This window comes from Anas platyrhynchos, chromosome 2 (assembly GCF_047663525.1).
Source record: "Anas platyrhynchos isolate ZD024472 breed Pekin duck chromosome 2, IASCAAS_PekinDuck_T2T, whole genome shotgun sequence".
Taxonomy (NCBI): domain Eukaryota; kingdom Metazoa; phylum Chordata; class Aves; order Anseriformes; family Anatidae; genus Anas; species Anas platyrhynchos.
The window spans coordinates 52,968,435-52,983,059 of NC_092588.1; the positions used below are offsets into that span (position 1 = coordinate 52,968,435).

The 14,625-nt window shown below is 46.0% G+C and overlaps 1 protein-coding gene across 4 annotated transcripts in view; it reads right to left on the reverse strand.

Moving 5' to 3' along the window:
* Positions 1 to 688: 688 nt before the first annotated feature.
* EMILIN2 (elastin microfibril interfacer 2) overlaps positions 689 to 14,625 on the reverse strand; it is a 39,084-nt gene continuing 25,147 nt past the window's right edge. For 2 of the 4 annotated variants that reach the window (XM_027451993.3, XM_072034770.1), the window contains 4 exons: positions 12,077 to 12,409; positions 11,493 to 11,531; positions 6,211 to 6,345; positions 689 to 5,471 (listed from right to left, as the gene is read on the reverse strand). In XM_027451993.3, the coding sequence (XP_027307794.1) occupies positions 5,134 to 5,471; positions 6,211 to 6,345; positions 11,493 to 11,531; positions 12,077 to 12,409 (845 nt within the window). In that variant the 3' untranslated portion in view covers positions 689 to 5,133. The remainder of the gene's footprint in view (positions 5,472 to 6,210; positions 6,346 to 11,492; positions 11,532 to 12,076; positions 12,410 to 14,625) is intronic. The other 2 variants (XM_072034769.1, XM_072034768.1) reach the window with 2 other exon arrangements.

A 14,625-nucleotide genomic window follows, 5' to 3' on the forward strand; every position in this document is an offset into this window, starting at 1 on the left:
CCGGTGTTATGCCATACATCCTGCTCCCAGCAATGGGCACTGTGTGTGTGCAGGGCGCTCTCTCTAGTGTCACCTCCCACCTCCCTGGGAGGATGGGGCTGATTCGTGCCTTGCATTCACACAGAGATCCTCGAACAAAGTATGGTTAACAGGGCATTGGGGTAACTACAAGCAAGGCTGAGCCACCTCCTCATGAGTGCTACAAGTGCAGGTCTTCACTTGTAAGGGCATAAGGCCAGAAAGAGTTTAGTCAACTTTCACCTTGTACTGTTCCAGTCCTCGTGAAGGAGCAGGTAGCTGCAGGTCCTGCTTACCCCAGCACTGAGAATCAAGGCACTTCGTGGTTCTTCCCAATCACTCCTTCATTCCTCCCCTGCCTTTTCCTCCTTCCTAACCTCTGTTCTCTGCCCTAATATTTTGTCTGATACTACTTCATCCCCAAAAGTTTCGGGGAGTGAAACAGCCAGGAATCAGGATGCTGAATGAGGAAGTGTGTTGGCAGAACTTCTATGCCGTCTATCCCAAAACCTATATAACAATGCCTGAGACTGAATTAAACACCTAACCCACACATGCAGGCTTGGCTACGACGCCAGAAACTGAACTTTTAAAGGTGGTGGAGGAAAAAGCCAAGGTTTTGGCTTACGGTACTGCTGTACTCACTGGAAAGCAAAGGGACATCAAGACATCACAAAACAGGCAGGCTTTATTTGGACATGTCAGCAGCTGGCTTCCTTCCATCAAACAGTTTTCTCCATGCTCTCAGGTATCAGACCCTGTACACCCGCGTATACGCGCACACAAAGCATATGCTCAAATGCACTTCTTTGAAAAATCAGTAACTTTTTTTTACAATCAAGATAGCAAAATGGATAAATGGCAAGACCTGCTTACGTATGAACACGTTATAAGATGCTCTTTGAAGTCTCCACGTACAAAGCATTGGCAGAGCAGTTCTGCATCATGCCTGAAGTCTGCAGGGTGCCTTGCAGGAGGTTCGGTGTGTGCAGGTCTGCTGTGTGATGACAGGACGCGGCCCCAGGTGTTCCTGGCAGCTCGACAACTGGAACTCTGCGCCTTTCTCTGGGAGCAACTGGGAGCCAAAGTGTGCCTGCAGCGCGTGTCTCAGTGAAGCAAATATCCCTCGCATCGCCAAGCTGATGCTGCGTGAGAGCATTTGTGGTTTTGGTGGCCCATTTGTATCCACCACTGTGCCACACCGTAAGGACTGACTGACTGCAGCTGTAACTTGCTTCCAAATGCAGGATGCAGCCTTGGAACCACTGCACTCCTGAGGCTAAACTGCTTCTGGTTAAGGAGCCCTTTACCTTGCATTCCCAGCACAATTGAGCCTTTTAAAGCTATACAGGGTGCTCACTTACGCTTTGGGCCAAGTTGCCTTCCCATGCCTTTCTCTTACAGGTGCACTTCTTTGTTCGTAATACTCCTGGAGTGGCTGGCTGTCTCCACCAAGTTAACTACATCCTCTGGCTGCTGAATTGCACAAAGTTGCTGCAAGTAACCTGGCGTACATTGAGAGGCGACGTGGTGGAGGTTGGTGGGGACATCTGTGGCACACAGCCACTGCTTTAAGTGCTCAGCATAGTGACATCTCCACCGTCTCCGAAGTCTAAATAGCAAATGAAAATAATGAGGTAGTTTCACACATGTTGCGATGGAAATTTGCATTCTCACTTTGCTCCAGGCTTTCCTGTGGTTTCCTCTGATATTATTGATTTTTATGGCTCTCTGCTGCCTTTCCCATCTGCTCTAGGATGCGCTGTTTGCACCAGGCCAGGGCAGTGTGTCTCTGGCTGGCACCACTGGTTTGTAAAACATGCAGTGTACCCGCCTTACAGCTTCAACCTACTGCATGCTGTTTTTTAAGGCATTCTTATTTCCAGATGCTTCCTGTTTGAGGTGGGGAACGCTTTTCTATGTGGTTGCTGAATGAACCAAGAGTGTGAAAAGGTTCTTTCAGTGCAGGTTATTTCCTTGGGCGGTTGCTGATTGCCACTGAAGATGTGAATGCCTGTCAGCGGGTTTGGGGTATTCTGAGCACTGCTCTCACCCTTTCCTTTGAAGCTGAGCTGTTTCGTACAGAACAAATCCTCAGTAGGCCCATGAATTCATCTGTGCCTGAGTCTCTGCCAGCTGCTGCTAAATTTAAGGAATGTTTTACCCAAGCACTGACTGAGGCGGTGATTGAGACCCTGATCCCTCCTCCCTGTGCTGTTCAGGGACTGCAGCACCGCAGTCTGCCCAGCAGGGTGAATAGTCCACCTTGAAGGCTCCAGTAGGGTAACTTCATTAAGAGAAAATGAGCCACTTACCCTGATTACAGCGATCACTAAAGCAAGGCTTTGGTGAGTTCCTCACCAAAGTTGATAGCTTCAGCCACTGTGCTGCTACAGATGGTGGATGGGGAGCTAGCTCTAAAAGGTGTTCTCAAAATATGCCTCAGACTCAGTCCTGCTGTGACATAGGTTAGAGAGTGCTTTACAACCGGGTATAAATCCTGGTTAGGTTGCATTATGTGGGATCAAACAATCCCAGCACCGTCAGCAGCAGATCCTGGGCACGGGGAGAAGCTTTCTGTCAGAAGAGAGCCCCGTCCGACAGTACAACTGGGCTCCTGAGGATGTGTGGGCTGGGCTTAGAAATTTACCAGATCAGTCAGGTAAGAATTAGGTGATGAAATGTTTGTACCTCTAGCCCTAAACTTTCACTGCTGATTCTTAAAAATGTCTCACTTGGAGGTAGGGGGGTGGAGAAAAAGGAGGTGGTGGTTGCCAGCGAGGTCTCCCTAAGCTCTAGGCTCACTTTGTTTGTTTCCATGAGTCATTTTTAGCACAGGCAACAATAATGTAACAATACTTGAGTCACACACAGTCTGGAGCCAACTTCTTAGAGAACACAGCTTTCTTGTGAGTGAAAAATATCCTAAAAGGAAAAGAGCCTCTATGGCTTTTGTACATAACAAGAACTTGGTTAATATATATATATATACATATATATATGGTTGATGTAGTTGGCTTTCAAAAGAAAAAGTCTTTCCTGTTTGTCCCTTCATCTCTGAGATGTAGAAAGGCATGGGAGAGCAATGGGCTGTTGCTTTGGGACAAAAGAAAACCGAGCTCTTCTTGAACGAGGGGTGGTCCAGCCCAGATCAAGTCAAATGTGCAGGGAAATGAGGGGGGTGGCTCCCCTCACCGGGCTCTGCAAGTTCACCGCGTCCCTTAAGCAGCTGCTCCTACACAAGCAGCCTTCCTGCTCCACAACACATCCAGCCCTGGCTGTTGCTTATCAGCAACACCCCAATTTCTAAAAACCAGGTGCCAGGAGCTCTTCCTAAGCCACGTGCTTTAAAAAAATCCGCTCGCAATTTCCTTCCTGTGCTCGCCCCACCACCCCCGCCCGGCACAACCCTAGCTGCAGAGGGCCTGATGCAGAGCTCCTCTGGGGCCAGGGAGCTTTTTCTGTCTGCTTTTCTCCGAGGCAGCTCAGCTTCCAGGATGCGATGGTTTGTTGTGGGAAGGCCCCCTCTCATCGCCTGGAAACAGGGTTATTAGGGAGTATCAATTCCAAAACTATGCGGCAAAGAAGGCGTGAAGTCTGCATTTGACCTCCTCGGATGGGGAAAGGCTTCAGCTGAGCGTACGGGGCTGCTTCCAGCACGGGGAGTTCTTCCCTCACCTAAAGGATTTATTTGTTCTGAGACTGTAACAGCTGTTCTGGATTCGTAAGAAGGAAAATACACTACACAACCCGCTATGATAAATACAACTCTATGTGTGAGGAATAGACTATGAGAAAGATGACCAGTTTATGTGAGATACAGATGACAGTGGAAAAGTCTTGCTCTTACTAAAGTATGGTTAGATTCTTTTTCCACCCATGAAAGAGCTCAAAATGTTAACTCCAACGAGCCAGAACATTATTTTTGTCACTTCAATTGAGAAGAGGCGAGTACAAGAAATAAAACGTTGCACCAAATGTGTTTAAGCTACTAAGCAAGTTGTTCCATCCATAGAGACAGATGCTGGGTGTTAAAACCCCACTGAAAAGTGCTGATGCAGGAGGCCGCTAAAACAAAGACTCAGTGCAGGTGCTTGGTTTGTACATTTGACAGCATTGGCTAAAAAGACTATTTTCCTAAATTGGCTTTTTTAGCCATTTTTTCCTCTGGTTTATCTTTTACAATGCAACAAAGAAGAGAACTACTTCTCTAATGCAAATACTGTAGGTATTCCAGACACCAGCACTGTAAAATTTTTCAAAAGCTTTTCAAAATGATCATTGTTCTAGCTAAGAACAGGTGATTCAGATTTCTCTGACCTGGCTCGTTGTTTTCAAGCTCTAAGCCTGAATCCCAAGAGCATCACGCTTCACTGGTTGTCTTTTTTACTGCACCAGTTGGAAATTACTGTTTAAATCCTTCAGTAGCAGCAACTGTGCCTTACACTCACGCTTGCCCGTTGAAAGACAAAGTTCTCCTTGCACTGCTGCTGCCACTTGACTGGGCTGAGAGTCACTCGTCTCTTAGCACTGGGTTTGGCCCTTAGGGGAAAGAGAAAACGGATGCAGACTAACATCATTTTGCTTTGCACCACCATGGTTAGCACTTGCTTTGAACAAATTACGTGAATGCACTTGGCTCACCGCATTATTTTAATAAAGCAAGGACTAAGTCATCAACAGTGTCCAACGTGGTCTCACTTTCTTGCTCCTGCTTTACTGCATGATGGAAGCTGGCTGCAACTGGAAACTGCAGCAAAGATGTAAACTTTGATACACCACGGACGCTGGCAGAGATAAACTGGGGAGCAGACTGCAAAGGCTATTTAATAGGGAGTAGCAAGAGCACAGTGGAGAAGTATTTACTGAGAATGTATTTGTTGTTTAACAGCTGTCGTGTTTGTACAGGTAAACTAGGACTTGGGGAAGGAGTTACTTTAGCTACAGAAACAGGTCTTTCGTAGCTGTCTCTGAAAACTGGGGACAAGGTTTCAATACAGACAATAAACCCATCACTGAAATCAAATATATAAACTGAATATATTAAAGCTTTGAATTTTATTACACTTAATTTCTTCGGAATATCTTACCCTTCTCTCCTGTTCCACGATGGACCTAAACATGGGAAATGGAAGGATAAAGCAGAACCCCACTAAACGTGGAATACATTTCATCGGAGTCCGTGTAGGCCAGTTTGCCTCCTGTCACGACGACGTTGACTTCATCTCCCGCTTTGAGGTGAAGAACGAGGTGGAACGTCCCAGGACCACCACAGGTCCGTTTCCCCGAGTAGGGTTTGTGATACTCCAGCAGTTCCCTCCTGTACCCGGCCGTGTGGAGCTGAGCAACGCTGGCATTGGAGACGGACAGCACTGCCTCGACGTACTCATCGCGCTCCGGCGCCAGCACGGCGGTGATCAGGTAGCGCCCCTCGTACGGTGACGTGAAGATGCCTGCAGAAGAGAGATGGGGATGGCTTTTCTGAGGTACTCGGAAATAACTCAGCACAAGGCCCTAAGCACAAAGACAAAATTAGCACAGCACGCGCTGTGCACTGCTGTGTAGAGGTGACTGTGATGAGGTCAGCCTGGGCAGCTGACCAACTGAGAGCGGTCACAAAGGCAACGGGGTGTGAGAAGCTACAAGCCAGACTCTTCCCATACGAGTCAGTTTAAAAACTTTCCAGGCTTGCAATGCAGAAAGCACCACCACAACTGGTACCTACCACTTCAGTCATGACCGCTCCACATAATTCTGCAGAGCCCTGAGTTTTAAAGAGCCAGCTCATGGAGGTGTTTCGGGGGGTGTGAGGGTGCTGAGGTGGCTCACACTGAAGTCTGGATCAAAAGCAGGGAGCCCTCCTCTCCTCAGGCTGCAGTGAAACGGGTCGGTAAGGAGCCTCCCTGCTGCTAATAGTGTCCCTAGCTGCCTGGGAAGGATGAGGAGCACACAGTGGTTGTGGTGAGTCAGGGAGGTGAGTCAGGCCTCAGTGTAACTGGTAGCTGTGGAAAACCAGCATGGCCAAAGTGTGTGACTGTCCCCAGCCTTAGGAATGTGAGCTCCTGCCCTGGCTTAGATGGACTTGTGTAATTTCTTGCGTTCGATGCACCGCAGTGCCTGAGATGGCATCGACCACTTGTAATGTGTGTTACTGCCCACCTGGCAGCTCCGTGGGTCCGCTCTTTGCCTTACCTGTGTTGGGGTTGTAATAGTCCCCGTCATTCACCAGCACTTTGTTGAAGTGAACCACGCCGACGTCGCTGGAGAAAGGCTTCTGTGTGAGCCCAGCAGAGAAGGACACCAGCGAGGCCGCGGCGGCAGCAGGTCCTAAAATGGGTAAGAACATGACTGAGGCCACTTTGGGATGACAGCACAGCCTTTCCCTGTGATGGTTTATAGCCCAGCGTCTCTGCTCCTGCAGATACTCCCCTCAGCCTAACCCTGCCACTTGAGGCGTGCCAGAGTTAGCAGAATACATTCTGCTGGCCCAGCTTTCTTGCCATAAAAAAATGACTGAGGACCATAAAATTTTCTCCTTGGCTACAGCCTCCCAGCTCTGTCAGGGGAGCCAGAAAACTGGCATCACCTACGAGCTGCTTTTTGCCCCTCTAAGGAAAAGATTAAGCGTGGCTTGTAACTGCTGGAAGTAGCCATCCTGCCACACCTGAATTCAACAATGCTCTGCCATGGAGCAGCTCCAGGCTTCAGGCTGCCCTGCATATCTCTGCTCTGTATCACCATCAAACTGGCAGCAGAAGTGCGGAAGGTCGGTAGCTTGTGCCAGCTCTCCGAGAGGAGAGGCTGTGCACAGCTTAATTTCCTGCCTTCTCCGCCAAAGGCTAGCGAAAACATCTACACAAGTAACACTTTTAGGTGTTCCAACAAAGAGAATCACATCTGGGGCTTTTCTGTCTTTTGCACTTCTCTTTCAGGAAATTTTTCACTCCGATTTTTTTTCTTTTCTCAGCAGCTCAGACAGACACTTACGTATTTCATAGTGTCTATCTGCTTACTAGCTAACACCACTTGATGAAATACAATTTGGACTATTAGGACAAATTTTTACTTTTAAACAGACTGACTTAAAGGCAAGTCTTGGTGATCAACCGTGTGTTAGTCTTTCAGCTCCCTTCCTTATAAACGTTTCCCTTAAGGCAGGAACACTGCTAGAAGCAGTCAACTCTTGCTGCTTTGATCTGGCAATTAGGTAAACAATGAATACACTTAAAGTTGTCCTCGGCTGCTCCTTCTGTTCTACACCATTCATGGTTCAGGTTAGGATCCAAGTCTCTCTGCGCTGTGTCAGCCCTGCTCCTTGTTCTGCTGCCTTTAAAATACACATCTGGTTTCTCTCCCTCCCAATATGACATGCCACCAGCAAGCAGTGATACAAACATTCAATTCTTTGATACAGAAGTTTAAAAGTGACAAAACTTTATCTAAAATTTGAATATACCAATGTTATTTTAGATATTTATTTTTTTTTTTCCTGAATAACTTCGCACAGAGGCAGGGGTACCATAAGATGCCAGCAGCTTCAGAAATGGCAAATACCCACCATGAGCTCCCTTGGGGTCTAGCAAACAGATGCTTCATGAATCTTTGGGTATCTCCTCATTCAGTATTTTGTCTCACACTCACAAAGCAGACAGAACCCTTTTACCTGGCAGTGCATGTGTAAGAGCTCCCATGAGCTAAGATGAGGCTATTCAAAAGGACCAAATTGAATTGCAGGAAGTCTGCTTGCTTCAGGAGGGAGCTTCTGCAAAGTCCCAACCCTTTTAACATCAGTCTACTTACAGGAAGCATCTTTGTAGTCGCAGCTTTCCCTGAGACTCAAGTCAAATGATGATGTACATCAACTCATTTCTTGCTGGCTGACTCAGAGAGGTTCCTGCAGCCTGCCCAGAAATACTCTGCTCTCCGTTTGCAACAGCTACAGATCACAGTAGCTAAGGATATGTGAGGAAGTGACTCCTGTCCTGCCTCCCCTAAGCTTCCTTTAGATTTTCCTGCACTGACACTGATTACTTCAATAGTTGTCAGTTTGCTGCTGAGATTTCCTTCCGATCTGCAGCCTTGTTTTTTGAGCCACCAGCTCCGTTTTATGTGTACTTGTCTAAAGAAGAGATCTTAACTGCCTCTAAATGTCCTGTAGGATAGTTCAGTGGGCAAACACAGAGGTGCAGGAAAGTCATGATGTTTCCATGCTCTCCTATCCTTGTTTCTAACTGGAGCTGCGCCTGTCTGAAGTTTGCCCAAGTCCTACCAATAGCTCTCAGCAATGCTTTTGCAGATCCTTACAGAGGTGAATCGCCTTCCCTTACATGTCCCCACTTGCACATGCTTTTCTTCACCCCGAGATCAAAGCTCAGTTTCTCTATGCAAGGTCCAGGCCTGGAAACTCCAGACTTTCACTTCAGGAACTAATGCTGTGACATTTTACAAATAGAAAGAAAAGTTTCAAAGCATTTGAAAGCCAGGAGCTATAAATGCACTCCTCGTGAAGGAACTGCGGGGCAGAGGAAAAGCTTCACCTTCATTGAGAAGGAATGGGCTGAAAATATCAGCAATTTACCACTACCACCTTTCATTTTTTAAAAAATTCTTCAGTTTGACCCCAGCACATCTCATTTCCAGGAACATTCCCTCTGCACGTGGGATAGCCATGCCAAACAGTGTTCTGTATTACCCTGCACAAGAAGTTCCTTTGAGAGAGGAGCAATCACCCTCCGTTGGAGCTGCAGGGTCGGGGATACCACCAATGCTGCAAACTGTGTGAAGAAGGAGGGAGGGAAAGGCAATTTGTGCTCTCTTTTTTTTTTTTTTTTTTTTTTTTTTTTTCCCTGTGACCCTCTGTATGGTGATCAGAGCATCCAATTCCTCTAGCTGTGTGACCTGGGGATCTAACAAGCATTTTCTCATCGGTTCCCAGAGCAGTTCATCAGCTAATTCATGACCTCTGCCGCTGCAATTGTCAGCAAAGGAAAATTCTCACGACTGTAAAATTGCCATGCTTCAATAACATTCGCTGATGATGATGCTTTAAATATCTACTGCTTCAACTCTTTTTGTAGCAAAAGGCATTAGATGAAGCCGCTTGGGTCCTGATGCTTAATTCACCCCTGTCATAAACTCCTTGCCTGTGAAAACAGAGCTCATGCCTATTATTGTACCTCACGCCCTCTCATTAACTCTTGCGAATCCCTGAAGATCTTTACCTACAAAATTATATTGTAAGAGGCATCCAAACAGATGGCTAATGCATCTGGAAAGCTCAGAAGTGCTATTGAAAATATGCAAAGTAGGCCTCAGCATTCAAGACAAGCACTGATGTGGGCTAGTTTATACCAGAGGACAGAGCTGGAGCCCTCAGCTTCTTCCTGAGTAATGCCTTCACGTAACAGCCTAGTCAGAAACAGAAATGAAAGGGAAAGAGATATGAAAGGGAGCACTCAGAAGGCCAATTTAACAATCCATGCTCCTGGTTTTAGGAATCATAGTACAAGAAGGTCTGATCTTCTTTCAGATTACAATTTCAGTACTACAAAATGTTCTGGGCGAAGACTGATAAAGGCATAAACTGTGGTCTTGCTTGAATTAGGTCTTAAAGGTTCCTCAGTGCCTTACCTAAGCATTAAGTTCCTCCTCCAACAAACCAAAGACCTTCCCTTTCCCAGCTGTTAATTTCTACAATACTGCTGAATTCTTCCCCAGAAGGCTCTCTTTCGTTGCTCTTTATAAGCAGCCACCACCTATACGATCAGGAACAGCGGGTGTAAATGCCCTGACTCCACCAAGCCCAACAGCTATTTGTACCATACTGCATTTGTACCATGTCTTACCCTCTGCTTTCTATCACCTCACCTGGCCTTGGGCTTGCGAGGCATTTTGGGTGAAGCACGACAGGCTGGCAGGTGTATCTTGTATTGAGACAGGCCTTCAGGGGCACAGATTGGGAAAAGGAACTCCTTGGCTGAGCTCACCTCTCTGTAGATGTTGGAGTGCTACCACACCATCTGTAGCAACATGTTCCACCAAGCAGCCCTCGCACACACTGGCTGCCACACCTTGCCCTTTCAACACGGTTAACGTGCACAGTTCACAGTTTTAGCATAAACTTATTAAAATACTGCTGTCTATGAACTGCAGTAGTATGCATAAAGTGGAATAAGTCCCCCAGGAAATCCATTTATCACAGAGATCTAGACATTTATATTGGCTTTTCTGGCAGCAAGATAAATGAGCATTTCCTTACTTCTCATCCCTTTCCAGAAGCCTAATCTATAGCTCCTTGTTCTTCCTCTGCTGCAATCCTCAAACGCAAAAATATTGCTTTAAGGCTATGAAGGATTTTTAATTAGAAAGTATATATATATCAGGGTTACAGTATCAACTCTTTACAACTCTTCTTGTCAGTCCCCAGCCCAGTCTTTGGGATGTGCATCTGTGATTTGGTTAAGGCTAAAACCCAGGGGTAAGATTTTGGATGTCGTAAAGCCCCTCTGTTCTATCTATTTCTGATATTTCCTTCAACACACTTAGATGAAATCATTCTTTCTGCAGAAAGTGTGGGAATATTCACTTTGACACAGGATACCACTCCCCAGGGTTTGATACTATCTGGAGTATGAGACTGTAGGGCAGGCAGCAACCAATCAACGCATTTATTGAGGCCAACTAGCATGGCCCACACAAGCTATATACCTCCTTATCATACAAATCTGCCAGTGAATTATGATATTAGCAATTATAATAAAACCGCATCAAGCCTAGAAAATTGTATTTTAAGTCTTTCTAAATGAAGGCTGACAGTGGGAACACTCCTGCTTTCACTGAAGTGTGGAACACGAGTCCTCATTGTTCTAACAATGGTAGAAACTCTCCCATGAGGAGCACCAACTCACACACTCAGTTACTAACAGTGCTTCAAAAATCATAGCATTGGCCTTAGTATTAATTTCTTACTAAAGGAATATTAAATTCATTGGAAAGAAATAGATCACAGAATCATAGAATCATCTAGGTTGGAAGAGACCTCCAAAATCACCAAGTCCAACCTCTGACATAACACTAACCAGTCTTCCACTAAACCATAACCCTAAGCTCTACATCTAAACGTCTTTTGAAAACCTCCAGGGATAGTGACTCAACCACCTCCCTGGGCAGCCTATTCCAATGCCTCACAACCCTTTCCATAAAGAAGTTCTTTTCATTTAAAAGGAAAATAAATAAATAAATAAATAAATAAATAAATAAATAAAGCACAAAGTAAGTAACAATATCAGCAAATGAATTATTTTTAAAAACCTTAAAACACACACATTTTCAAAGGATGCAGACTATGTTTTAATGCTAAGGTGTAGCAAATGCGTTAGATTTTCCTTAATGTCACTTTGTTCTCTTAGCCACAGCTCTCCAGGGACTGATATTAAGTACCTGTGTAAAGCATTTCTGCAAAAAAATTGCCTTACCCTGTGAGTCCGTGGTTGGAGGAGATAACTTCGGATATCCTACAAAGCAAAAGTAATGTGTGTTACACAGTACGTAATTGAGAACATTATGACAAAATATCACTGCATTCTTCTAAAAAATATCTTTTGTTACCAAAAAGCTACCTACCAAAACTGCTACCAAATAACATCTCCTATGAATGCTCAGACTATCGTTAAACTGGGGCAGTCACAGCAAAGACCAAATTCTTACTACAGGGCATTAAAACCACGGCAAGCACTACAGCAAGAAAAAATTAATTTAGGTTTCCCTAGGGGCACAGGCTGCTGTAGTTACCAAGGACTTTACATCAGCCCCATTGACCTCATGCTCTGTGCAGCGCTGACAAAAGCAACAAAGCTGGCACTGACCAAGTTTCCCCTACTTCTGCAGCCAGCTGGAGGCTGCCAAGCCCCATTTGCAAACCACCTCTGCCCTAACTCCAGACTCTAATAGCTCTAACGGCTGAAAGGCATCTGGTAAAGCTCAGTTTCACCCCCCTAGCGAAGGCCTGGTGTGTCCGTAGGTCTCACAGGGTGATTCACTGCTGGTCTGCTTCCCTCACCTGGTGCTCCAGCGTAGCCTTCAGCAATGGGCATGGTGCTTTGCCCGGCCTGGCCGTCGACGCTTCGCAGCCGCCCTCTGCCCGACATCAAGACGGTGCCTGGCGGCCCTGCCTCTCCAGCCTCCAGGATGATCCCGGTTGTTCCAGGCAGGAATGGGGCGACTCCTGACCCTGGCAGAGCTGGCCGTGGAGGAGGTCTGGGCAGAGGAGGCTGGAGGGGAGGCCTGTGCCGCGGGGGTTGTATCCTCGGCCGGGACGGCAGCAGGGATATGCCCGGCTGGGGTTGCAGCGGCGGTCTCGGTGGCACCGCCTGCCGCGGTGCTTCTGGTCGCCCTTGGAAAGTTTTGAAGAAAAGGGAAATGCAGAATTATTCACTTAAAACAGTCTGTGAAATCGGCGTATGCATATTCATGGGAAACAAAAACTTCAACATAAAACCGAGACTTTCTGCACCGAGCTGGCTGCACATTACAGCTACCGCCCGCCGGTGGCCTCCACCTCCCCTTCATGCTCTCTTCTTCTTCTGCTTTACTCCCTCCTGCCCACAGCTCTTCCCTTCTACACCGTACTCACACAACACCCAGCACAAGGCAGTCTTGTTCTTATCCAACCCTTTAGCACTATCACCAAAAAAAAAAAAAAATCCACAGGAAAAAAAGAGTAAATGGACAGTGACTTGGGGATTTTTTTCCCCTCCTTTGAAAAGCAATGAATTTAAAATTCCCAATACTCCCATTACTAATATGTTCTGACAACAAAGGCAGAACCCCAGGATATAATTTAGCTGAAAAGCCCTTATTGTTTAAAGGCAAGAGATCCCATTAAGAGACTTTTCCAGCAGGGCAGCCAACACATACGACATCGGGGCTGAACAGTGCTGACATGGTAACATTTGGGTTATCAGCTGGTACGGTTCTGCATCCTTTACAGGAATTACAATGCGTTCCTATAAGTGGAGTCCTGGATGAAATTTAAAGATGCAATGTCCTCCTAAGTGTGAAGCTGACTTATGCCATATTTATAACAGGAATTTACAACTGTGTAGATTTCAGCAGAGGCAACGACAACGAATTACCAAAAAGAGTTCCTAAATGCACATTTTAGACAGCAGAGTAAAAAAATCTAACTATACTGACATTATACATTAGCATTGGTTGTATCCATTGCAGTGTATGACCAAAGCATGGCTTTAGGCACAGGGATGGGAGTGAAAGTTTCTGGGGAAATGAACAAACATCCCCTTGCAAATTTACCTGATGCAGCTTGTCATGCCAAAGGCAATTGCCATGGTCCACAGCAGGAGACCTCTGCCCCAGGCTCTTGGTGGTGAAAACAAAGCACATTATCCCTTACAATCAGCCTGGGTAAGCTCACCAGTGGCTAAGGCTAAACCAAACGCCCGTGCTTCACAGCAGTTGGAGGGGCTTGGCCGTGGCAGCAGTGGCTGCCCTTCAGGAGAGGGCTTACAACCAGATCCTGCAGGTATGGACCATGATGGTGTTGCTGGCAACCCCCGTGCTGCTCCATCACTACCTGGTGCTTTTTGTCTGTGTTCCCAATGCCACATGTGATTAAAGCTGACAATCTCTGCACCTGCACTTCACCCCTGTGAATCTTATTTCTTGTTTCCAGTCTTGTAAAAACTCTTCCTAAGTGCTCTGAGGTACTGTGAGGCTATCTGAAGGCATGGTTCCACACCACCTGCGTTCATTTGCTATACATATGTCCTTTAAAAGAAAGTCTTCAGGAGCTCTGCTGGCTGATTTTAACTGCTGTGGGAATTGAAAGTTATACTGGCAATGCACCACGAGGTTGGACTGAAGCTTACTCGGTAATTCCTTCCACAAGGCAGAGGACTAAAAGGTGAAATGTTCACTTTGCACAAGTTAGAATGATCTTCATAAAAAAATCACAGATTCACACCTTCAACTAAGATCTTCAGACTAACCTCATTCAAAACTGGCAAAATATTTTATATTGATATATAAATATAAATATTTGTCATTTCTCTAGTCACTTAAACTGAGCTTTATTGAGCCAACAATTTGGGCTGACACAGGGAAAACGATTGTGCTTTTGTGCTTGTTTTTCTAGAGCTTTAAACAATAATCAGCAGCTCAAGTCCTGCATCCTGTGCCAGCAGCTTCCTTGCGTGCAGCATCAATATTCCAGCATTTAGAATTACCCAGCTACATTCCCGTAAAGCCAAATCAAAACTACCTGGCTAAAGCTCAACTTAAAGTGCCAGTTATAAGATATGTGAGGACTAAGAGGGATTGTGGTCTGCCATCTTTGCCAAGCTTTTTGGCATTTTTGACTGAGAAGCACCATACCATGACAAAGTACCAATATATCATCAGATGGAGATAACGCTGGAGCCATCCTATCTCGATGCTGGATTACCCAACACGTGTTTTCAATTCAGTAAGTGATGAGAAAATGAATCCCCAACAAAGGCTGAGGTGAATTTCGCTGGACCTGCTTAAGCTTTGCTGGGCAGCTGACAAAACAGACATGTTCCTTGTTGTCTGTGTAATATCCTGAAAGGC